The sequence below is a fragment of the Aquarana catesbeiana genome, linkage group LG04 (assembly GCF_042186555.1).
Source record: "Aquarana catesbeiana isolate 2022-GZ linkage group LG04, ASM4218655v1, whole genome shotgun sequence".
Classification (NCBI taxonomy): Eukaryota; Metazoa; Chordata; class Amphibia; order Anura; family Ranidae; genus Aquarana; species Aquarana catesbeiana.
Window position 1 is genome coordinate 151,721,252 of NC_133327.1, and position 27,294 is coordinate 151,748,545.

A 27,294-nucleotide genomic window follows, 5' to 3' on the forward strand; every position below is an offset into this window, starting at 1 on the left:
ATTTCATGTCTATGGATTAATGTGCCACTGATTTAGAAATATCACAAACTTCTAATCTTAATAATTCACTAATAATATAATAATTGTGCAAGCAATAAATAATTGTGCAAGCATGACTTTGTTTTGTGTTTCCTTTAACTTACAATTTGCTTTTTTGGATTGAGATTCATGCAATGTGCATGTGTATAAAGTTTGGTTTACAAAAAAATATCAATAAACAAATCCCACAGGCAGACTTGGTGAAAATACAGACACGCAGCATGTTACATAGTTCTAAATCTCCACACGTCCTGGAAGCAGGTTCATTGATATTCAACATTGCACTTGCTTGCTAAACTCATTTTTCTTCAGGTTAGGAATTTTAGGCTACATACACACATACAGTCAGGTCCATAAATATCGGGACATCGACACAATTCTAATCTTTTTGGCTCTATACACCACCACAATGGATTTGAAATGAAACAAACAAGATGTGCTTTGACTGCAGACTTTCAGCTTTAATTTGAGGGTATTTACATCCAAATCAGGTGAACGGTGTAGGAATTACAACAATTTGTATATGTGCCTCCCACTTTTTAAGGGACCAAAAGTAATGGGACAGATTAACAAATTTATGTTTGAAACAGATTTATGTTGAAACAAATTTTATCTATGTATATATAACAATATATAAAATATAACAATTTTATCTATGTTATATATACATAGATAAAATTTGTTTCAACATAAATCAATTAAATTGTTTATATCCTATCTATATCATATTCATTATATGTGTCCTCCTCCATCTTCCCACTAGAGGGCATAGCAGGACATCTAATTATGGTTTTGGTTCGTTGTTTGACAATTTCACAAATAATATTGGTTTTTGGATCTATTTATTTATCCATGCTTTTTAAATATTTTTAGTTTTTTTCCTTTGTTATTATTTAATAGATATTTTTTCGTTTGGTTTCAAAATTCGTGATGTATTCATTATGGTCTACGTACTTCCTATTCCTAATGAGGATGTTTTGGTGATGCCACTTGAGCTTCAGTGCGAGGCATGGTTTTTAACAGTGGTATAACTAGCGATGAGTCAGTGCGTTGCCCGTTCCCATGACGACGTCTTCTAGGACGAAACGTACGTCGGATGGTTGACGCGCTGACGTCATCGGTGTCATCTCGTCTCAAACGGGTGTATGCAGGCCAACCGGCTGTTTTTAATCTTTGCTTATGCCTAATTTTCATGCAGTTGATGTAAGTGCAATATTCCTTTTTAAATAAACTTTCACTTACTGATTTACACTGTGGAGATCCTTTTTTCTATTCCTTTGGGTTCCCCCTGCTGAGTACCTTTACCTGCTGGATGGAGCCTTCCTGCCTGTTTTCCTCTTCTGAGGAGGTCGAATGGGGTGTTTCCATTGAACGGATATCCATATGCAAACACAAGCTGTCTTGTAGCTTGCCTTTGGTAAGCGTGTATTTCTACAGGTGGTGGATTCCTCACTGGGTGCCATTTGATGAATTTTGTTTAATCACCATTGGATACCGATTCGGTTTTTGGACTTTCTTGTGCATTATTATTTATTTATTCTTATTTTTCATGTTACTTTATTTGATCTTTTATGATTATATGCATTCATTTTATTTTTGTTCATTTCAATGTTTGATATTGTTTGATATACTTTCTACAGTATATTATTTCAATTCTTTAGCACGGTTCATGTATATTATTTGTTGTAATTCCTACACCGTTCACCTGATTTGGATGTAAATACCCTCAAATTAAAGCTGAGAGTCGACAGTTTAAGCACATCTTGTTAGTTTAATTTCAAATCTTGTGGTGGTGTATAGAGCCAGAAAGATTAGAATTGTGTCGATGTCCCAATATTTATGGACCTGACTGTAGGCTTTGCCCTTTGCAGCAAGGATGTATTTTGTTGCTGTATTGTGCACTTTGCTGTGTATTTTCATCATGTGGTCACAGGGGCTATACATTATACATATTCAAAGCAGCTAAAATACAGCCTATACATTTTGTTTTTTTTGCCTTTATTGCCAAGAATGGTACAAAGCCTAAGAACATGGCTCACAAAAAAGGGGAAGATACAGTTGTGGTCATAAGTTTACATACCCTGGCAGAATTTATGATTTCTTGGCTATTTTTCAGAGAATATGAATAATAACACAAAAACCTTTCTTTCACTCATGGATAGTGTTTGGCTGAAGCCATTTATTATCAATCAACTGTTTACTCTTTTTTAAATCATAATGATAACAGAAACTACCCAAATGACCCTGATCAAAAGTTTACATACCCTAGTGATTTTGGCCTGATAACATGCACACAATTTGACACATAGGCTGTTGGAACTCTGTTCAAGTGGAACTGGTCTAGGTGGTGAGTTAAAACCAGAGGGGGGACCTTGAGTGGAGAGTGAACAAGTCTTGCTTTTTTGAGTGCTGGGTTGCATTTGTGGGGCTTTTCCTTTTAGCTTTTCAATCACCTTTTTCTGTCACTTTTTAAATAGGTTTCTTTTTTTCCTGCTTCCTTCAGACTACCAATTAAGGGGGGTGGTTAATTGCTCACAGGTTCTTGAGGCCTATATAACCTTGTGTAGGACTCATATTGAGCCTGCTCATTTGTGAGGCTGTTGGAATTCTGTCCAAGTGGAACTGATCTAAGTGGTGAGTTAAAACCAGAGGGGGGACCTTGAGTGGAGTGTGAACAAGTCTTGCTTTTTTGAGTGCTGGGTTGCATTTGTGGGGCTTTTCCTTTTAGCTTTTCAATTACCTTTTTCTGTCACTTTTTAAACAAGGTTTTTTTTTTTTTTTTTCCCTGGTTCCTCGAGACTACCAATTAAGTTGGGTGGTTAATTGCTCACAGGCGCTTGAGGCCTATATAACCTTGTGTAGGACTCATATTGAGCCTGCTCATTTGTGAGGCTGTTGGAACTCTGTCCATAGTTCCTGTTTAGTGTGAGTACCTGAGTGTTGTCTGAGTAGTGTGTGTGGATCATTAGTACTTGTGTATTGTGTACTGTATACTTGTGTATTGCGAGTGCACGGTGGCCTGTGAGTGCACGTAGGTCTGCGAGTGGCCTGCGAGTGCACGTAGGTCTGCGAGTGACCTGCGAGTGCATGTAGGTCTGCGAGTGGCCTGCGAGTGCACGTAGGTCTGTGAGTGCATGTGGGTCTGCGAGTGGTCTGCGAGTGCACGTAGGTCTGGGAGTGCACGTAGGTCTGTGAGTGGTCTGCGAGTGCATGTAGGTCTGCGAGTACACGTAGGTCTGTGAGTGGCCTGCGAGTGCACGTAGGTCTGCGAGTGCACGTAGGTCTGCAAGTGGTCTGCGAGTGCACGTAGGTCTGTGAATGCACGTAGGTCTGCGAGTGGCCTGCGAGTGCACGTAAGTCTGCGAGTGCACGTAGGTCTGCGAGTGGCCTGCGAGTGCACGTAGGTCTGCGAGTGCACGTAGGTCAGCGAGTGGCCTGCGGGTGCATGTAGGTCTGCGAGTGCACGTAGGTCTGCGAGTGGCCTGCGAGTGCACGTAGGTCTGCGAGTGCACGTAGGTCTGCGAGTGCATGTAGGTCTGCGAGTGGCCTGCGAGTGCACGTAGCTCTGCAAGTGCACGTAGGTCTGCGAGTGGCCTGCGAGTGCACGTAGGTCTGCCAGTGCACGTAGGTCTGCGAGTGGCTTGCGAGTGCACGTAGGTCTGTGAGTGCACGTAGGTCTGCGAGTGGCCTGCGAGTGCACGTAGGTCTGCCAGTGCATGTAGGTCTGCGAGTGGCCTGCGAGTGCACGTAGGTCTGCAAGTGCACGTAGGTCTGCGAGTGGCCTGCGAGTGCACGTAGGTCTGCCAGTGCACGTAGGTCTGCGAGTGGCCTGCGAGTGCACGTAGGTCTGCGAGTGGCCTGCGAGTGTACGTAGGTCTGCGAGTGCATGTAGGTCAGCGAGTGGCCTGCGAGTGCACGTAGGTCTGCGAGTGCATGTAGGTCTGCGACTGTTCTGCGAGTGCACGTAGGTCTGTGAGTACCCGTGTATTGTCTTGTTGTGTACCTGGGTATTGTCTTGAGTATTAGTGCCAGGAAGCTAGCTGTTAGGTAATTTGGACAGGGTAAAATCCCCAATCCTCACTAAATTTAATAGGTACGATGCCCGGTGGGTGTGGAGAGGCGCCTCTTTGTACATCTTGCTGCATGTATGCGTTCCTTGATCATCCGATCGAGAGCGAATACTGCTGTGCAAAATGTAAGCACATTGTTTCCCTGGAAGCCCAGGTTCTGAATCTGGGGAAGCAACTGTCAGCACTGAGAAGTCCCTTCATACTAAAGGAGAGCCAGGAACGTACACGGCAGGTGCCGGCAGGGGCCAGCAGAGAGGCGGGTGGAGACAAAGAGGTGCAGGCACTAGCAAAGAGTAGATGGGTGACAGTCAGGAAGGGTAGAGGGGGAAGTGCCAGGGAGGCCGATCCAGGACTGGAGCATCCCAATAAGTACGCTCCATTGAGTGACATTGGTGAAACCAGTCAGGGACCAGCACTGCTGGAGCTGAGCGACTCTCCTAGCTGCCGGGGGAAGAACTCCTCCAGTAAGAGTGGGGGGGGCAACGAAGGGAAAGGAAAGACAGATTCTGGTGGTAGGGGACTCAATTCTTAGAAGGACAGAGAGGGCAATCTGTAACCAAGACCTGAAGCGACGAACAGTATGTTGTCTATCAGGCACTCGGGTTCGGCACATCATGGATCTTGTGGACAGATTACTGGGAGGGGCTGGGGAAGACCCAGCTGTCATGGTGCACGTTGGCACCAATGACAAAGTCAGAGGCAGATGGAGTGTCCTAAAGAACGATTTTAGGGACTTAGGAGCTAAATTGAGGAAAAGGACCTCCAAGGTAGTATTCTCAGGAATACTACCAGTACATCGAGCCACACCAGAAAGGCAGAGGGAGATTAGGGAAGTAAACAAGTGGCTGAAGAGCTGGTGTAGTAAGGAGGAGTTTGGGTTCCTGGATGACTGGGCCGACTTCTCAGTCGATACCTGGTACTATAGAAGGGACGGACTGCACCTAAATGAGGAGGGTGCAGATCTGCTGGGAAGGAAGATAGCCAAAAAGTTGGAGGGGTTTTGAAAACTAGGTGATGGGGGGAGGGTCCAGAGATAGAGATACTCAGTGCGGAAGATATTCCAGAGGGTAGTATTGGGGGCATTAGTGGTAGGTTGACCAAAGCACAAAAACACAAGGTAAGTATAGTAGCAAGTCCTAGTTGCAATCTCGAAACACCCAATACGAGGACACTATGCGACCGGTCTAAACTATGTGGCATGTTCACCAATGCCAGGAGCATGGCAGACAAGATGGGTGAACTAGAGATACTGTTGTACGAGGAGGATTTGGATTTTGTGGGAATTTCAGAGACCTGGTTCAACAGCTCTCATGATTGGCTGCAAACATTCAAAGGTATACCCTTTACCGCAAGGATAGAAAGGCTAAAAATCGGGGAGGGGTATGCCTATATATCAAGAATAATGTACAAGTGAATGTGAGAGATGACATCACTGAGGGAGCTAGGGAGGAGGTGGAATCCTCATGGGTAGAGCTCCAAAGGGATGAAGCTAAGTGAAAAATAATACTGGGAGTATGCTATAGGCCCCCTAACCTGAGGGAGGAAGTGGAGACAGATCTCCTATCACAATTTGGATTAGCAGCAAGGATGGGAAGTGTTATCATAATGGGGGAATTTAATTATCCAGACATAAACTGGGCAGAGGGAACCGCGCATTCATTTAAGGCTCGCCAGTTCCTCAGTGTTTTGCAGGACAATTTTATGGGTCAGATGGTAGACACACCAACTGGAAATAAAACATTACTGGATCTACTGATTACCAACAATACAGACCTGATCACGGATGTGGAAATACGGGGCAATTTAGGTAACAGCGATCACAGGTCAATTAGAAACTGAATTTCAAAAGAGCCAACTTCCCTAAACTACAAACCTTGCTAAAAGGCATAAATTGGGATAAAATATTAGGAACATGGGTTTGCTTTAAGAGCATATTAAATAAGGGCATTAGCCAATGTATCCCTTTGGGTAATAAATTTAAAAGAGCGAACAAAAGTCCTGGATGGCTTAACTCCAATGTAAAAATGCATATAAAAACAAAGGAGAAGGCCTTCAAAAAATACAAGGTTGAGGGATCATCCTCAGCATTCAGTCTTTATAAAGAATGCAACAAGAAATGTAAGGGTGCAATTAGGACGGCTAAGATAGAACATGAAAGACACATAGCGGAGGAGAGCAAAAAAAATCCCAAGAAATTCTTTAGGTATGTAAACAGTAAAAAAGGGAGGACAGACCATATTGGCCCCATAAAGAATGAGGAAGGACATCTGGTTACAAAGGATGGGGAGATGGCGAAGGTATTGAATTTATTCTTCTCCTCAGTCTTAACGAGGGAATCGGGGGGCTTCAGTAACCAAAACTGCAGTGTTTATCCTCATGACACAACACAGGAAGCACCTCCATGGTTAACAGAGGACAGAATTAAAATTAGACTTGAGAAACTTAACATTAATAAATCACCGGGACCAGATGGCTTGCATCCGAGGGTACTTGGGGAACTCAGTCAAGTGATTGCCAGACCGTTGTTCCTAATTTTTACTGACAGTCTACTGACTGGAATGGTACCAACTGATTGGAAAAAAGCCAATGTAGCACCAATATTTAAAAAGGGCCCAAAATACATCCCTGGGAATTACAGACCAGTTAGCCTAACATCAATAGTATGTAAACTCTTGGAGGGAATGTTAAGGGACTATATACAAGATTTTAGTAATGAGAACGGTATCATTAGCAGTAATCAGCATGGATTCATGAAGAATCGTTCTTGCCAAACAAATCTACTAACCTTCTATGAGGAGGTGAGTTGCCATCTAGATAAAGGAAGGCCCGTAGACGTGCTGTATCTGGATTTTGCAAAAGCATTTCACACAGTTCCCCATAAGCGTTTACTGTACAAATTAAGATCCGTTGGCATGGACCATAGGGTGAGTACATGGATTGAAAACTGGCTACAAGGGCGAGTTCAGAGGGTGGTGATAAATGGGGAGTACTCGGAATGGTCAGGGGTGGGTAGTGGGGTTCCCCAGGGTTCTGTACTAGGACCAATACTATTTAATTTGTTCATAAACGACCTGGAGGATGGGATAAACAGTTCAATCTCTGTATTTGCAGACGATACGAAGCTAAGCAGGGCAATAACTTCTCCGCAGGATGCGGAAACCTTGCAAGAAGATCTGAACAAATTAATGGGGTGGGCAACTACATGGCAAATGAGGTTCAATGTAGAAAAATGTAAAATAATGCATTTGGGTGGCAAAAATATGAATGCAATCTATACACTGGGGGGAGAACCTCTGGGGGAATCTAGGATGGAAAAGGACCTGGGGGTCCTAGTAGATGATAGGCTCAGCTATGGCATGCAATGCCAAGCTGCTGCTAACAAAGCAAACAGAATATTGGCATGCATTAAAAAGGGGATCAACTCCAGAGATAAAACGATAATTCTCCCACAAGACTCTGGTCCGGCCGCACCTAGAGTATGCTGTCCAGTTCTGGGCACCAGTCCTCAGGAAGGATGTACTGGAAATGGAGCGAGTACAAAGAAGGGCAACAAAGCTAATAAAGGGTCTGGAGGATCTTAGTTATGAGGATAGGTTGCGAGCACTGAACTTATTCTCTCTGGAGAAGAGACGCTTGAGAGGGGATATGATTTCAATATACAAATACCATGCTGGTGACCCTACAATAGAAATAAAACTTTTTCGCAGAAGAGAGTTTAACAAGACTCGTGGCCACTCATTAAAATTAGAAGAAAAGAGGTTTAACCTTAAACTACGTAGAGGGTTCTTTACTGTAAGAGCGGCAAGGATGTGGAATTCCCTTCCACAGGCGGCGGTCTCCGCGTGGAGCATCGATAGTTTCCAGAAACTATTAGATAAGCACCTGAATGACCATAACATACAGGGATATACAATGTAATACTGACACATAATCACACATAGGTTGGACTTGATGGACTTGTGTCTTTTTTCAACCTCACCTACTATGTAACTATGTAACTATGTGATCTGTTTGCTTGTAACTAGTGTGTGTGTGTATAAAAGGTCAATGAGTTTCTGGACTCCTGACAGACCCTTGCATCAGAAAACCAGTGCTGCACTGACGCTTCTGGATTCTGAGTCATGGGGAAAGCAAAAGAATTGTCAAAGGATCTGAGGGAAAAGGTAGTTGAACTGTATAAAACAGGAAAGGGATATAAAAAGATATCCAAGAAATTGAGAATGCCAATCAGCAGTGTTTAAACTCTAATCAAGAAGTGGAAAATTAGGGGTTCTGTTGAAACCAAACCACGGTCAGGTAGACCAACTAAAATTTCACCCACAACTGCCAGGAAAATTGTTCGGGATGCAAGGAAAAACCCACAAATAACATCAGGTGAAATATAGGGCTCTCTGAAAACATGTGGTGTGGCTGTTTCAAGATGTACAATAAGAAGGCAATTGAAGAAAGATGGGCTGCATGGTGGAGTCGCCAGAAGAAAGCCATTGCTATGCAAATGCCACAAAGTATCCCACTTACAATGCACCAAACAGCACAGAGACAAGCCTCAAGCCTTTTGGCAAAAAGTCATTTGGAGTGAGTCAACAAGGCCTATGATGAAAGGTAGACCATTCCTACTGTGAAACACGGATGTGGATCGCTGATGTTTTAGAGATGTGTGTGCTACAAAGGCACAGGAAATTTGGTCAAAATTGATGGTAAGATGAATGCAGTGTGTTGTTATCAAAAAATAGTGGAGGAACATTTGCATTCATCAGCCAGGAAGCTGCGCATGGGACATACTTGGACATTCCAACATGACAATGATCCAAAACACAAGGCCAAGTCGACCTGTCATTGGCTACAGCAGAATAAAGTGAAGGCTCTGGAGTGGCCATCTCAGTCTCCTGACCTCAATATCATTGAGCCACTCTGGGGAGATCTCAAACGTGCAGTTCATGCAAGACAGCCCAAAAATTTACAGGAACTGCAGGCGGTTTGCCAAGAGGAATGGGCAGCTTTACCATCTGAGAAAATAGAAAGCCTCATCCACAAATACCACAAAAGACTTCAAGCTGTCATTGATGTTGCAGGCAATACACGGTTTTAAGAACTGGGGTATGTAAACTTTTGATCAGGGTCATTTGGGTAGTTTCTGTTGCCATTATGATTTAAAAAGAGTAAACACAGTTGATTGATAATAAATGGCTTCAGCCAAACACTAATCATGAGTGAAAGAAAAGTTTTTGTGTTATCATTCTTATTCTCTGAAAAATGGCTAAGAAATCATACATTTTGACAGGGTATGTAAACTTATGAGCACAACTGTATAACAGGTAGTATCACATACACCTCATCTCAAGCTTTGAATGTTTGAATGGAATTAATTAATGAAAATAATTACCAATATAAATATTGCATTATCATCATAAGATTATCAATCTAGGGCCTGACAAATGTAACTATGAACCCTCTTGGGCCTATTTATACATTCACCAAAAATATACTGATGGTGAATAATTTACTGTATATTTTTAAAACACATTGACCAGGAAAATTTACTTTCAGTGAAATGTGGTTAATGTCACACTCACTGCTTTATAAATATGCCTTTCTAAATCTCTACACTCACAATATTTTGATCAGGAATCGAAGTGCCAAACCAAAATATTCCAGTTCAAAACAATGTTTTTTCCAAACCTAAAATAAATACAAGAGCAAATGCATTTCGGGAGTCAGACATCACCCCCTTCATTAGGGTTTGCTGAAAGATAGATACAATTTCTGAGGACTAAGGATATGATTAGTTACTGGGAACAGTTTGATAAAACAGCAGTACAGCAACCTGGATTCTGTTTAAACAAGCTACTGAACTTTGATGTGATCCTCCAACAGTGAGACTATTAGTATACCATTGACAAGAATATAAAGAAATATAAAATTAACACCAAACGTTATCTCATTAAGTTCAGCACTACCATAAATCAGTATGATGCTCTAATGTACCTATCAAGGATATGTGCCTTTGCCCAGCATTTCCTATAATTAACTTAGAATACAGAACATGTATGAATAACAATTAAATTATAAATGTAAAATGACCATCACTTACGAGATATAAACCTGTTAGCTGGGCCATGCTACAGTTTGACAAGAGTACAAACAGTCATGGAGGAAAATAAAAAGCACACTGAAGGGCAAACATTACAATGACCGGCCCACACATTTTATAGCCACAATCATATAAAAGTTTAAAACACAATTTTTAACAAAGGTTTACTTAAAAAAATGGATTAAAACATTGCAATATTCTGACTAGTTCTCAGAACAAAGTCATGGCTCATTAGATGAGCTATGTGGTTGCAGGAAGGCACCAAAGCCTGTGGCTCAGACCATTTTGGAACCAAGTCCCTATGTTCCTAATGCAGCAGGCTTTCAGTATTCCATGCTCTATGGCCGGTTAAAAATAAAGCAATTTAAAAAACAGAAGCCTGGGACATCTCTGGAGAATGACAAGTAGAATGAGTGCAATAATGTTCTGATTTACTTGGAACAAAAGCAAATCTTTGACAAGATCAGACCGCGTGACCTACACATTCACCACTGTACAACTAATGAAATAAGGGAAAGTCATATGTTATCTCTCTGGGTAGAAGGCTTCCGATTCATACTACAGGAAAGAAAGTTTCTAAATACTAGAAAAATGGCTTTATTTGCGAGCCACAACAATCTTCATGTACAGCCTGTTTACTTTGAGACAACACAGCTGTGAATGAAAATGAATGCTACAAAAAGGCTGACGCATTAACACAGAAGAAAAGAAAATGAGCACAAAATTGGAATGGTTTTCCATGGCAACCAATTAAAATTCAGTTTTTTTTTTCTTTTTTTATAAAGTTAAAGGTGAAACTTGGTTGGTAGCATTTCATAACTACTATAATTACAGTATGTAATCATTTTATTTTCTCCTTTTTAAGTAGAAAACATAATTACTAAAATTTAACATAAGCTTTAACTTGTTAATATAATTTTCAAAAATATCTTCAGTTTTTTTAAATCTGCATCTTTTATTAAAAGAATACTTGATGATCCTACCATAAAAGTCTTTGTTCGAATACTTCTTGTTTTGGGGTGACAACTGCCTCTCAGTTGTGCTCCTGCATTTTCACCGTCTCAAGCAGTCCTCTCTACACATATTGCAAAGGCATGGTCCACTGTTTTCACAATTAGGAAGCTGGAAAGGCTGGAGGAGATAAGCAGCACTGAGAAGGGTGAAAAATACACCTTCGTCAAAATACACTGATCAGCGCTGCTGGCGTATGACCTGCAGTGCTGACTGAGCAGGGACAATCTGACAGGTTGTTTGTACAGAAGTCACTTGGTAGAACCAGCTGTATTTTGATCCATGTATGGCTGGCATAACACTTTATGGGGAACATGGCTCAACTGCAGCAAGTAGAAAGTTTATTTATTGCAGCCTAATGCAACACATTAAAAAAATCCTGTAGGCTCTGTCTTTCGAGTAATTCACACAGCTTCCCACTAAGTTGGTTACTGGGAAATGAAGTTCAGAATAACCAACAGATGGCAATACACTCCATATAGACTAGCAAAATATTAACCAGCCATCTCACCCTTATGCTGGCGGAATTGTGGCCAAACGGGCCATCTCTTACACACTTCAAGGGAATGCCCGAATTTAACAAGTTTCTGGAATCAGGTATTTCAACTGATCTCATCAATCACAGGGATTATAACCCCCACCAACCCTGCGTTAGCAATTCTCCACATAGGAATAGATTTATTCCCCACTGACTTTAGATCTGTTGTCCCCCCATATTCTTCTAGCTGCTCATACTCTAGTACTTCGTAATTGGAAAGGTGCTCCAACTATTAATATCCCCGACATGACAAGAATAGTGCAACAAAACTATACCCTTGAACGCTTGTTGGCAATTGACTTCCTCTCATGTGCAAACTTTGATAGGATCTGGAAAATCTGGACAGATAAGTATAAAAGCTCATAAAACCCGATTATTCACAACAAACGAAAATAATTTATACCCTTCTCATCTATGAGATACTGATGATGAATATATCTCAATACCCTTCCACCACTGTTTGCCATAGAATAAATGCGTGACCAAATGTTACAATCGAATGTATGATGAAGCAAAATGTGTGTATCCACCAGATCATTTTCTTTGTTTGTTTTTCTTCATATGGAAAATTCAATAAAAAACTATTGAAACAAAAACAAAATTCCTGTAGAATGTTAAGAAATGTAAGCTCAACTGAATTCTCAGTTTAAATCAGCTAAACACATTTCAAGTGAACCAAAACAGAAGGTTTGGATAGACTCCTATGTTTTTTTTTTTTTTTAAAGAAACCACAGCCTGAGTAGAAAAGCCTGTTCTCTGTGGGGAAGCAGTTGTCTCGCTGAACAGGTCTGACACACCCACTGCTGTGTATGAGAAAGAACTCTTCTATCAGCAGGGATCATGAGCTTTCCTTGCTTTTGCGAGGTGTGTGGAAGGTAAATTCCATTTCATGGTGAAACAGTGAGGAGCCTGAAGCAGGAATCACATTTTCATTTACATTTACTCCTATAAATAATATTTACCATGTAAACAATTCAAAACAAATGAGCAGCAATTGCAAAGTACTGTAAAACATATCCAAAGTTTTATTGTTTTGTTAAACAAATTTGCTAATGGCATTTACAATACAATAAGACAGTTGAAACATCTGAAAAGAAACAGAGCACTGCAGCATTAAAACAATTTGTATGGTACATAGATGATGCTGAACAATACACTGAGATGAATTTAAATGAAACCAAACATGGAGATGAAATATCAAGACAGAACAATGTGAATTATGCACTGTCTGTTTTATCATGACACCTTCGAAAACTGCAACAACGTCACCCCAGATCACAGGCCAATATGAATCTGAATAAATGAATGTGTCTGCAAGGTCCTTAAACTTGCAAAATGTGTCCAAAGCTAGAAGAAGAGAAATACTCTATATCTCCTACACAAATTCATGAATTATTGACATTTCCCAGGATTTATTTTACAGCTTTTTTTTTTCATTATGGAAATTCATACTTATGCCATGACAGATTTGGGGCTAATAAAGCAATGCAAAGGGCAAAAGCATGAGGCCCCTTCCTTACGGAGAGGTCTATGTTGGAGTCCGCCTGCTCAGTGGGGAATCTGCCCACTGATCTCCACTGAGCAGGCGGATGGCTGATCCGTGTCAGCTTTGCTTATGCAGAGCAGACACAGACACAGTCCGCTCTCCTCTATGGGTGGTCAGATGTAAACAGACCGCCTGTCGGTTTACACCCGACTGCCATATGATCTGCCAGACAGATGGGGAATGGATCCCCATCTGTTTGTTTTTAGTAGATAGGATTGGATGTTGGCAGATGTAAATAGAGGAGCCTGGAGGGTCTGATCGGGCCCACCTGAAAAACTGACAGGCGGACCCGATCGGTCCGCTAGTGTGAAAGGGGCCTAATGTGCAGCAGCCACAAAGTAACCAAACCATTTACAAGCTCATGCACACAACAGATTACTGCTGTCCACCACCCAGATCAGCTTATTTCTGTGGTGGGTACAGCCAGAGGGGTGCACATGCATCCTAACCCCCAGTAACTGCTCCCTGTGCATTGATTTGTACAGGATACCTATCCACGACTAATTGGAAACACTCAACGGTCATACCCACTGCAGAAATGGACTGATCTGGGTGGGTTTACTGCTCTAATCCTCCATGTGCATGAGCCCTTAAGCTTCCAAATATTAGCTTAGTGAAAAGCCAAACGTATTGAATGCTACAATGTTTGTTCTCTTTGCACCTTGCTCTTTGCCTTGTTAAGCCTATTCGGATGTAATCCCTGCAACAATAGTTTTTAGTGGCTAAAGCTTTATTTTAAGTTTGTTCTTATTTTTGTAAATTGATCATATATTTATAAAGTATCAACCTCAGATCTTACTGAAATATTTAGACATATTTTCCTCTTACAAAGCCATACTCACCCCCCTTACCAAAATTTGTAATGATATTCAACTATAAGGATACATCTATAACATTAATACCTGAAGGTTTATTACATGGCTACAAGATGCTGCTATGCTGGCTTACTGCCACATATAAAAACAGCATTAAAACAAAGCAATTATTTGAAGACTCATCATACACACTATAAAACCTGATCTTTTGATAGTGCAAACAAAACAACATTATAAAAGGCACATTGGTTAAGAAAGGAAGCTTTCGGACAACCGTATTTTAGATTGCGAAAACAGACATTTACTTTTCACAAAAATGTCTCATTGCACAGGGCAGCATGAATGGCATCATTAACCTGGCACTAAGGTACCTAGGTTTGATATGAGAATGCTCCCCAAAGTTTCTATCACCGTGTGCATTCTGTACCAATTCTCTGATACAAGATACAACAGGCTAAACTTAGTGTAAAAGAGGTGAGAGAATTAGGAGAGAGAGGAGGGGGAGGTTAAAGCAAAGTATTTCCCATGGACCAAAAAATTGTCCTTACAAATACAAGTTGGTACTGAGAAGGTGATATGCCTCCCACTGCAGAACATTTTTTTTTTCAATACAGCAGTGATTGTGTATTTAAAGCTGAACTGTAGCCAATGAGACAGGGTTTGATTTATTCCTTAGATGTCCCAATACCACAAACCATGTGTGCCTAAATGATTGCATCTGGTGGAAAGTAATCTGTCCCCAATGCATAGCATTTGCATGTCAGCAGGAAAAGATGTGTTGCTACTGCACACAGAAGCTCCCTCTGACTAGTGTCACTGCCGCCATAGAAACAACCCCCCCGCCCCCTTTCACTCCACACTATGTAGAGGTTCACATAACTAGTTCTAACAGCATAATAGCATTTAAAGTTGAACGATTTATATAGAGATACTTTTTAATACAAACCACTCTTGCAGCTGTCCACTGTTGAGTTTCTTTTGATGGATACAGTTCAGCTTTGAATAATAATTTCACAGATGTCATCTCAGTTTCAGAGGAGGCAACAGTGAAAATTATAACTATTCTGTGAAAGGCTAAATCTACTAAGCCATCAAAGCTGCTATCTTTTCTTATATTCTTTCTTAAAAACGTGTTATGGTAGAACCTATCATTACAATTACCTGGTACTACATGGTCTGCCAAAACATAGGAGTCTTAAATTGAATTCTACTGTTTAGACCTATTTCACACAAAAAAATGCTCCCTCAATGACAGAAACTTTGTAGAATGAAAGGTGCCAGTGATAGTGCAACATTCTACACATTCAACTACCGAAGTAGGAATACATGGAAGCGGGTGAGTATTTTACTTCACTGTATGGCCCTGGGCATCAAACACGGATCTAAGGAAAAAGATGGCTCATGTTACTGCCAGTATCCACCATGACAAAGGAATAGCATCAATTATAAAGAAAATATTTGCAAACTAATCAGAGTAAAACCAATGCGTTACTTTGTGGTAAGAGTGGAGCCATTATAGGGGATATATGAGACCACATTAGAGTGGCATGGAAGGGAACTAATTACATGGCATTTACAGAGCAATTGGTAAGCTATAAATATTGCGATACTGTTGACAAGAATAATTGTCAAATTATGGGTCATATTGATTTTCTTTTTTTTTTCAAGATGGCCGTGGTAGCTCCTATATTTTCATCCTATTAGGCTCCAACCAAGACAGTGAACAGATCAAGCATCTTGCAATAACTGTTTTAGAGTAAAATAAATGAGGAGATATTTGGAAGAAGTTAGTAAAATACTTTGAGCTTTATTTTGAAAAAGGGAGGCAGTTGCCTTGTTATTTATCAAACATCTAAAAAAAAACATAAAATGTATTAATTTGCTTGCTAGCTATTATATTTTCTCAATGTATACTAAAAGTTGGCTCTGATATTGCGATTTTAAATTACTTCATTACATTTAAAATATGCATTGACCAATGTGCGTGATTATATTGCTAGACACTATACAGACATTCTTTGGTTATACAAGTGCTATTGTGTTTCAAACACAAAATAATGAGTAAAACTATGATTTGGTGCCAAATGACAGCCATGTTGTGCCAGCGATGTTCTTACAAAAAGTTCTCGCAATCTGTTTTCCACACAGCCCTTCTTCTTATGCTTTTAACTTAAACAGCCAGAAAACTGTGACAAGTTAGCTGGCAAAAGAAAGATAGGAAAGAATTGTATGTAATAAATTCTAGTTACATGGAAGAGACACCTGTTTATTTTATAGGTTGCAGCAGACAAATACAAATTACCTGTCTTGTGAAAACAAAACCCTACTCTGTTGTGGCTTTTTTATATCCTTTTATATCCAATGTAAAAACATTGTTAATCTTGCTAATCTTTTCTTACTATGAGGTTGGCCACCCTCAGATGGTATATCTGTTACGGGGTAATGTAGTGGGTTGATCTGCCTGCTAACTCTGATGCCCTGTCTCACTCATATTATTGCACTCTAAAGAATACACCAAAATGAAAACAGCAGTATACAATGCAGACATTTTTTTAACGGTATATTGGTAGTGATTACATTGCTAATAGATGTTTTACAAACTTAACATTTTCAGTAGGATGGTAGATACCCTCTGCATAGAGTTCATAATCTCTGTGCATTTGCACAGATTTCCACTGAGTGCTCCAGTTTCCTCTGAGAATCAAAAACATAATAGTAGGTTAATTTCGTTCTAGTCCTATTGGTCCTACTGTGTGTATGAATGTGGTGGTGGTTTTGGATTGTTAACTCCTTTGGGAGACAATGTCTTAAGTAAATGGGTCTACGCAAGATACATGGCCAGGGTGGGGGGGCATGGCATGAACAGACATGCCGCTTGAGCACGCCGTGTCCCCCGGGCTTCAGGAAGACAGGTAGCTGTAGCGTGGTGGGCTCCTGACCGATAGAGGCATGTCCACACGCCACCACACAGCTGCACATCCGCTCAGCGGTGGAAAGAGCCAGGTAAACAGGCTCAGAGCCTACCTCACTGCACAGAGCGTGGACCCCGGGTGTAGGGCAAAGAGGATGCCGGTCCAGGAGGGAAAGAAGCACAGCTCCCCTAACCTGAAGGAAAGACCGAGGATGGCCGGACACGATCCCCCTGCACAGGGACGAGGAGCGGCTGGCTTTGGGGGGTAACATAACACCCAGTCTTGGCCATTCACCCTTAAGCCTAAAGCAAAGCCTTACAATACCGGAAGTGGATCTCCCAGGAGAGGGTAGAGATCCCATGGCCCATGCTTGGGAAGCTGCTGATTCAGATGGGGGAACATACAGGAGCGGATCGGAGTCTTCATAAGGTGGAAGGAACACCAGGAGGGATAGCTGAATCCATTGAGAGTGTGTCTCTGGGAGGAAAAAGTGGTACTGCAAAGCCCAGCAGTGAACTTGCACAGACCAGCAGAGGAATTGCGATCAAATCAGGCACAGCCTCCACAGGGAAGGTGCAGTATGCTAACTCTTTGAATTGTGACCCTAATACTGACCAAATTATATCTCAACCAGAGTTTACAGTGGATTGGGTGGACTTAAAAGAACATTTAAGAGCGCTCCCAACAAAGAATGATATTCAGTTACTTATAACTGCTGTTGAAACATCATGTAAACAGGCTGTGGAGGGGTTAAGGGAGCATATAGGAGCATTGGGACACAGAGTGGAAGAAATGGAGACAGGTCAGGAGGCTATTAGACAGGCAGTGGTTGATGTTCAAGATATTACAAAAAATCATGAAGAAGTATTGAACTCTCTGTTGGATCAGATGGATAATCATGAAAATAGAGACTGTAGGCAGAATATACATATAAGGGACCTGCCTGAAATAAAACAACACACTGAACTGTTTCCAAAAGTGATCAGTCTATTCCAGTCTATTCTGGGGACATCTGCATCTGATAAGATTGAAATAGACAGAGTGCACCGTGCTCTTCTCCCAACCCCCCCAAAATGCAGAGAGACCAAGAGATGTCATTTGTAAAATGCACAGATATCCAGCAAAAGAAGCCATTATGAAAGCAGTCCGCAATAAACCCACGGTTGACTTTGAGGGTGCACAAATAGCTTTGTACCCAGATCCATCACATAGAATACTTATGCAATGAAGAATGATTATACCTCTGCTGGAAGCCCTACGGGCAGATAATGTTAAATGTCGTTGGGGGTACCCCTTTAGAGTTATAGCAACACTGAATGGTAAAACAGTAACACTTCAAACTAAAGATGACCTGCAGCATTTCATATAAGTGCCGGAGCTACCTCGGGTGGACTTTTCAGATTGGAGATTGAATAACTGTAAGACATCATTACAACGACCAGAACAATGGCAACAGGTGCCAGCAAAAGGCCGACAGAAAAATCATTTGGACAGAAAGGATTGTAATTTAGCCCTAGAAGGTCATACCTGAATAGGGTGTGAGGTCAATAGGAAAGGAGTTAACTGCCAAAAGTAAGAATGGGAAGAAGGGATTATGTAGATTGTAAAGATATGGATGGGGGAGGGAGAGAGGGATTCCTTTTTTTCTCTCTCTTCCTCTCTCTTCCCCTCCCCTCTACTTTTTGAATCCCTGATGCAAAATGCTGAAATATTGTGAAATAATAATGGTATAGGAATATAAATTGAAGCCCGGGGTGCACAAGGTGCTCTGTTTATGTTTTTAATAATTTCTCCCCCAATAAATTGGTCCAGAGACAAGGGACTTTGTTTTCTGCCAAGGGGCAGAAGGGAAGGGGACTCCGGACATGGGTGGTACACCTCTGCCCAGACTCGTCTTCCCCTTAGGGGGTGTCCCACACACAGTGGTATATTATGTTATTTGTCGTGGAAGTCTTTTGTCGCGGTTTGTGGAGTTTTTTCTCTTTCCCTCTCATCAGATGCACCCAAGGAGAGAAAACCCAGAGGGTTGGAACAAATATCGACCGAGCGCAACAATATAATAAAAGACCCATGGAACTATATGTACTGAGATAATGACAGGTAGAATAAAGATTGTATCATGTAATGTGAGAGGGCTGGAGGACTTACAATAGCTATTCATAAATCATGCTATTTGGTACCTACAGAAATACGAGTGGACCGTGAGGGTCATTTTCTCTTCGTTAAGGGCAAGATCCAGGGCCAGTGTTACACCTTCACTACCATATATGACAGGGAATTCAGTTATTATTCTAAAACACATAACGCATATTCCAGGATTGACGTGTTAGTGTAGTTCAGTATTGCATGAATTATGTCAGCTCATCGACTATCGAGTCAATCGCTATATCAGACCATGCTCCAATAAGTTTAACGATTTGTTCGGTATCTGTTGGTAGTATGGAACGAACATGGAGTTTGAATGAATCTATTTTGGATGATAGCCAGAATGTGGAGTCCCTGTCTCACTCATTAGCATTATATTTTGTAATTAATACATCTGAAGAGGTATCCGATCAAGTGGTATTGGAGGCCTATAAGGCGGTTATCAAAGGGCAATTAATTTCAATGGGTACGTGTATTTACAAAAAGAGAGACAGAGGGAAATGGCAGAGCTTTTGGAGGAAATACATAAACTTGAAATTAAACATCAGGCCCATTTAAATTCCAGGGATGTGCAGAGATTTAAGAAATTGCGGGTCAACCTGAAGCAGTTTCTTGATCGGAGAGTTCAAAATAAGCATAGGTATTATGCCCACCGTTTCTATGAACAGGGGAATAAGAAGTTACTGGCTAGACTATTTAAAAAACAAAAAGACTCACGCCATGTGCACACTTTAAAGGCATGCGATAACAGATAGTGGATTCCCAAGCAATAGCAGCTGAATTCCACAACTTCTATAGGTCTTTGTATAATATAGATCCAGCCTCTACAGGAGCTGCATAGAAGATAGAATTCAGGAATATTTTAAGGCCTCAGATTTGCAGTCCATCCCGTCTGTGGCCCTTGAAGAAATGGAAAGAGCAATCTCTATGGAAGAGTTGGGTGGAGCGATTGCTGCTTTGCCAATGGGTAAAAGCCCGGGACCAGACGGCTTTACAAGTATGTACTATAAAAAGTTTTCCTCAATTTTACTGGCCCCTCTTTGTAGGTACCTTAATTCCAACTCAGCTTTAAACCCATTGCCCCCAGAGGCATTGTTGGCCTATGTGACAGTTCTCCCAAAGACGGGGAAGGACCCTCAGCATTGTGCCAGCTATAGACCCATCTCCCTCCTTAACTCTGACACTAAGCTCCTGGCTAAGATTTTTGCCCTTAGATTACAAGATCATATAGTTAAACTAATTCACCCAGATCAAATAAGCTTTATGAAAGGCCGAGAGGCTAGAGATAACACTATTTGAACCTTACATACATTGCATTGGATGCATAATGGACCGAACCAGACCCCAAGTGTAGTAATTTCAATGGATGCTAAAAAAAGCATTTGATAGGGTAGGGTGGGAATTTATGGTCAGAGTTTTGAAGGAGATGGGTCTGAGAGAAGGAATGATAGGTTGGGTGATGGCACTATACGCGGATCCCAGAGCAAGGGTTAAAGTTAAGGGTAGATTATCAGATTATTTTGAGATATGGAATGGGACTAGGCAGGGGTGTCCACTATCCCCATTATTATTCGCTATGGTGCTGGAGCCCTTTCTGCGAACGATTAGGGATACGCGGATGATTGTTATATCTTTCCTCTCCTCAAGAATCCCTGACTGAATTGATGTTAGAAATAAGCAAGTTTGGTTTTGTATCCAATTTTAAAATAAACATTGAGAAGTCGGTGCTGATGCCAAGCCATGTCCCTTCAGGGATGATAGCCACTCTACAACAACCCTTTCCTTTTGTTTGGCGTTTTGATTCTATATCCTATTTGGGGATTTATATTTCTCCGGATGCAAAACGCCTATATGATCTTAATTATGGACCCTTGGTGGTATCTATATTAACCACTTCCCGCCTGCACACGTCATATGACGTCCTGGGCTTTGGGCGGGTATATCTGAATGATGCCTGTAGTTACAGACATCATTCAGATATTGCCGGTTTCAGCCGGTGAATCTCTACACCATAGGAACGATCCCCCCCTCCCGCCGCCCTCCGGTGCTTGCTCCAACTCACCGTTACGATCGGTGAGGCGGAGAGCAGATCCGCCGGCGCCGGATGTAGATCATAGAGATTTCCGGCGGACCAGATAGTCGCCGGAGTCTCTATGATCATCGGAGGCCGGGCGCGATGTTATGACGTCATGCCCGGCCTCTCCATTTAAAAAAATGGCGCCGCTTTGGCTGGGAAGCGGTGATCGTTTTATTTTTTTTTTAATTTCAGACTTCCCAGCCTAGTGGTGAGATATGGGGTCTTATTGACCCCATATCTCACTATTAAGAGGACCTGTCATGTTATATTCCTATTACAAGGGATGTTTACATTCCTTGTAATAGGAATAAAAGTGATCAAAATTTTTTTTTTTTCAAAAAAGTGTCAAAATAAAAAAACAAAAATATAATTATCAATAAAAAAAAAATTTTTTTAAAGCGCCGCTGTCCCCGTGTGCTCGCACGCAGAAGCGAACGCATACGTAAGTCCCGCCCACATATGAAAACAGTGTTCAAACCATACATTTGAGGTATCGAACGTTGGAGCGAGAGCAATCATTCCGTCACTAGACCTCCTCTGTAACTCAAAACATGTAACCAGTAAAAAAATTTCAAGCGTCACCTATGCTGAACATTGGCGCCATTCTACAAGCGTGTGCAATTTTGAAGCGTGATATGTTAGGTATCTATTTACTCGGCGTAACTTCATCTTTCATAATATGCAAAAACATTGGGCTAACTTCACTGTTTTGTTTTTTTTTAAAAAAAAAACGCGTTCGAAAAATTCCTGCGCAAATACCGTGTGAGATAAAAAGTTGTAACAACCGCCATTATATTCTCTAGGGTCTTTGCTAAAAAAACATATATAATGTTTGGGGTTCTATGTAATTTTCTAGCAAAAAAATGATGATTTTTACATGTAGGAGAGAAATGTCAGAATTGGCCTTTGTAAGGAAGTGGTTAAAGGACTTGCAGAGATGTAAAAGTTATACTCTGACATGGTTTGGCACAGTAAACGCTCTTCAAATGAGTATAATTCCTAGAATTATCTACGTTTTACATACAGTACCTATAGCACTCCCACAGATATTCTTTAAACAGATACAAAGGGCATTTATGATGTTTGTGTGGGGAGATAAGCACCCCAGGCTGGCATATGGGAGGGGGGAGTGGGGCTTCCGGATATAGCGACGTACTACAGAGCCATGGCCCTGGTGCGTATTATGAACTGGTGTCATGACTCTGTTAGCAAACTTTGGGTGCATTTGGAAAAGACACTAGCAGGCAGAAACATGGTGGGAGCCCCATGGATCCTGGCTTCTTATAGGGGTTTATCGGAATGGATATCAACATTAACAAAAACAACACTATCCATATGGGATAGATTGAATAATACTGGAAAGTTTGCCCTCTCAATATCCTCTATGACACCATTGGAAGGATTCCCCTGGTTTCCCCTGGGGGAGGAGAAGGGAACTTTAGATCAATGTGGAATGGATGGAAAGGGCAATTGTGCAGGAGTGGCCCCACAACCTTTGTTCAACCTGCTGGTTGAACAAAAAAATTGTCCGATCTAGGGCCAGCTTTACAGAGGGAGTGAGAAATCTCCATAGCAGTTGGGCACACTTGGGAGCTAGGGTACACAGATCTTGCTAATAGAGTATTTGAGAGACATGATCTTTTACTCAACTTGTTATGGTCTAATTAAAACTTAACAAGGGTATAGGCAGACTGACACCGAGAGAGGTTTGACTAATATAAATATGAAAGCCATACAGGTGCAGAGTGTGAAACTGGTAGTTATTTAAAGGGTGGATTATATTGACCAATTCAATAGTCAGGAGCCATAATCTTTCCAGAGTTTTAGGATTTTTGTACTTAATTGGCTGTAATGAAGTATAGAGTCTTTCACTACAAAAAAATATTGTACTGATTTCAAATTCCTTGTGTTATTCCCACTACATTCTGACTATAAATCTTAAAGAGAGTCTATAGAAAACATACAACTAGTCTATTTGACAGGAGTTATTGCCAAGCTTTAACAGCTCTCTGTACACAGAACAAAGAGGCTTAAGGCCAGCTAAGAAGCAAAAACAACATATTTATATTACATCCCTGATTTTGAGTGCATGCACCTTGATATAAAAACAGCTTTTCTCTGGTCCCATTAAAATGATAGGTGAGGAAGGATATTTTACTGAAGAATTGGAATGTATAACATAAATGTAGGAGGCCAGGTTTCTAACTTTACTGCTATTTGCTTTTCCAGCCTTGACTCGCTGTAAATGTAAGACCACAAGTTTTGTTATCTATAAACTCATTACCCGACAATTAACAAAAATTACTAATTTTTGATACTCTCAGGTTATGCCACAAATATAGAACTGAATGCAAATCAACTTAATAAATTAAAAGAAAAGATGGAAAAAGCAATAATACGCATTTAACAACAACATCCTATCATAATCAATATCTTCAATTTTGTGTAGTCAATGAGAGGCTAATTTTGATTGTTAAGGGTTACAGTACTATACATGCATTCTTTGTCCTAATAAATTGAAACCAGTTCTGGAAAAAGGTAAAACAAGCATGATACGTAACTACAAACACCATACAGTACTAGCCCCAAGAATATTATATAAATACAATAAAATATAAAAGATTGTAGATCTAGATTTTTGGCCCAAAATGGCCCAAAATGCCTCTAAACAGATTGTATGGGTAGAGAGCATTTCACTATGGCAGTTCAGGGTGGGAGCAGGCTTATGTTCTACTATCAAGAAGTTAGTGATTGCACAGGAATCATCTCCCAGGGTGATATCGAAAGTCAATTTGAATTCTAGCACTTTACGGTACCAATAGTTTGTTGTCAGACAGCAGCGGTCTGTGTTCAAGAAAGGCACAACTGTTTTCTCACTTCTAGAAATCAAAATTAAAAAAAATAGTTCATATCAAATATTATTTAGGCATGGTACTAAATTCCTGCCACAGATAACTGGGGGGGGGGGGGGTTATTTTATAATTTTATATTCATATAAAGTCACAATTGTCTTCCTTAATTCCCTTTCTCTGCAATCTTAAAAAACAAAACAAAACTATAACTATTAGTTAAATATAGTAACAATACATTTATATTCCAGCACAATATATAAAATAGACAGAAGTAATTATAAGATATTCTAGAAATAATTAAAGCTATACCGTTCTCCTGCTATATGTAGATATGCATATCATTTATATTATTTTTTATATATTTTCACAGTTTATTTTGCTTTTTGCCAAATACATTTTTTAAGGAAACAGATAGGTAATCAAGATTATGTTGATGTACTTGACCCTTATAGTAAAAAAAATGATTGACTTCTTATTTGCATATATCAAGTATAGTCATGGCATGATTTATCTATAGATCTTTAAAACAAATCAAAACACAACCAAACTATGGTCATTGCTGCAACACATTAAGTTTCTTCAGTGGCCCATACAAATCAGCTCACAATTATTTGTGTTTTTATTCAGATTTGGGTCTTGCAAGCATACGAGCTATCATGAGAGCACTATAGAGACAAATGTTTGGCTGTTAAAACAGAATTCAAATTGAAAATGTAAATTGCTAGGCGGTAGAAGAAGCAATGAAAAAATAATGCTCTAATAAAAAAGCTTTTTTTTACATTTCTTTTACACATGTATATTGCCAGCAATGTGTGCACAGAATGTAAAATGCCAAGAATGGAGCGGGGTGCTGGGATAATGCAATTCCATCACAGATAAATGGAAGCATCATCACTGGACACCGCCATCACTGAAGCAGAAAGGCAAAAGAATGAAGAAAAATCAAAAAAGATGGCAACATCGATGGAGAACACAGAGCTGTCATCACTGGAAGAGGGCAAAACAAGAGGAAAATCTTCTATAATATGTAAGTATGTACGCTGTGTGTTATGCTGACTCAGTGGTTTCAGTACTTTCCACATCACTGACCTGGAAATAGCATGCATATTAGGCAATTCGGGGGTAAAATCATAGGTCCTTGCTTCAGATCGCCGTATTACATTTTCGAAGTGAGAAACAAATATGAAGTAGCAACGTGTGCAGAAAAACAAGATACCCAAAGCAACTGTATTGTATTTTAAAGTTAAAGCTGTAAATTCAAATTTTTAAAACAAGTTGCCAACTAAATTTCATCCAAATCATAATAAACTGATATTTTTGGTAGTACTAGTGTATGGCACTTGCCATTACCATACAACCAAAAGACACACACAGCTGAGAAACAGTCTGTAGTCATCTCATTCACTGGAAACCCAATGACATTCCCAAGGCACTCTTCTGAGGCACTCATATTGGTGCTGAATGTTTATGACACAGAAGTGTATACATTCACCAGAGACAAGGCACTTCAAGAAGTCATAATAAGGCCTACTAGACACTTTTGGAAACCAGCAATATCACTAAAGTTATCTGAGAATCTAAGGCAATGTTTGTAGGAAAGCAATCAGTCTTTTAAAAAAGAATATCAGTAATAAAATCTATAGTTTACCATGGCTATATAGTTCATCTAAACACCATATATTGTGAGTCCATTTTTTAAAAATGATCCTTTGCTCATTTCTCCTCTCTGAAAAGACTTCAGGTACAATGAGGTCTCTAGACAGCAGCCAGTTTTAACAACAGATGATGCACCTAATCAGCATCTCCTGATTAAGTTGGCTGTGCCCAGTGTTCTCTGTGCCCAACTCTATGACTGACTTGACTGTCATGACTGACTTGACGTTTGAAATTGAACCCACTGTGAAAAGCGGGATTCTTAAACTCAATCCTCAATTTTTAAACTTTGAATTATAGATGTGTTTATTGACATATGTCAATCATGTGTTGGGATACCTGCATGTCTAATTTGCAGATAATTCGGCTGGGACAATAGATAAATGTAAAGTTAATATAATTATATATGTAATTACATTTGTTTTTGTGTTGTTTGTAATTCATTAGTTTTACTATCTGAGCCTGGAGTTCTGCTTTAACAAACTGCTCAGAGCAGGTTTCCTTTAATACTACACATTAGATCTGTATGTTCCCCCCTGGAAAGTCAATGTGAGCTTGCTTAGACCTTCTATCCCGTGAAAAATCAAATCCCCCAAGTCCGAGGTCGACATCCTGTACATTATCTCTGGTCTCTGCTAAAACAGGACTTGGCTGTTCTTTTCCCTGCTCTGCAGAGTGAGGCATACTGGATGATGATGTATCTTCATAAGCTGCTGTCAGTTCATCATGGTTAACGATGCAGTCCGTATCCTCTTCTTTTAGTCCTTCCTGTTTAAGCACAATTTCATATGACTTAGAAACAAACACAATGCACCAATATATACAAAAACAATTCCTATTAAATTTAACTTAGTAAAAGTCAATGGAAAACACGGGGTGAGGGATGAAGGCATGGGTATCCAGTAAATAGTAGCTGAATTCTCAGAGAAGTATTAGCAGGGGGTTATTGAAACTTTATACAATTCCCAACCCATCTGTTTTAAAACCCAGCCAAATTCCAAGCTCTGGGCAACAGAAACATACTAGTAGAGGTAGGCAAATGGATTCCCCATGTTTGTAATCTAAACTGATCAAGACAATTTACAAGGTTGAGGATATCAATCACAGTCTGACCCTGGTGCATTTTCTTAATGCCAGTGGATTTCTTTTACACTTTGTTTTATATCTGTTTTAACTCAGTTGGAAGGAGAGACTGGCATACTCTAGAAGGCACCGTGTGAATCTCGACAGAGCAGGATACTTCCCCTTGAGAATCTCTGCTTAAATACAGCAGAATGCTGCAGATATAGCATACAGGAAGATGGGTCTCAACACTGTGGTGCTCCCAAGGAAAGGGAGACTTTGCAAAAGGAAAGATGGCTGATAAGTGATGTGTAATGTGCTGCTTTCACATAATAATTGCAACGGTACATCCACCATATGTGTGATTGGCAAAGAAATGGCAAGCAATCCCAGATAATATGTCTATATCATGTGATGTGTCAATGTGATCTTCAGGAGAAACACCAGCAAAGTGCAGAAACGATATCTTTTGTGTGGACATTT

General features: G+C 40.4%; 1 protein-coding gene across 1 annotated transcript in view; it reads right to left on the reverse strand.

The window, feature by feature from the left end:
• Positions 1-12,751: 12,751 nt before the first annotated feature.
• The window catches only part of SLC9A9 (solute carrier family 9 member A9), a 1,177,825-nt gene continuing 1,163,282 nt past the window's right edge, over positions 12,752-27,294 (reverse strand). Inside the window, exon 16 of the mRNA XM_073625891.1 lies at positions 12,752-26,517. Within this exon, the coding sequence (XP_073481992.1) occupies positions 26,266-26,517 (252 nt within the window). The 3' untranslated portion in view covers positions 12,752-26,265. The remainder of the gene's footprint in view (positions 26,518-27,294) is intronic.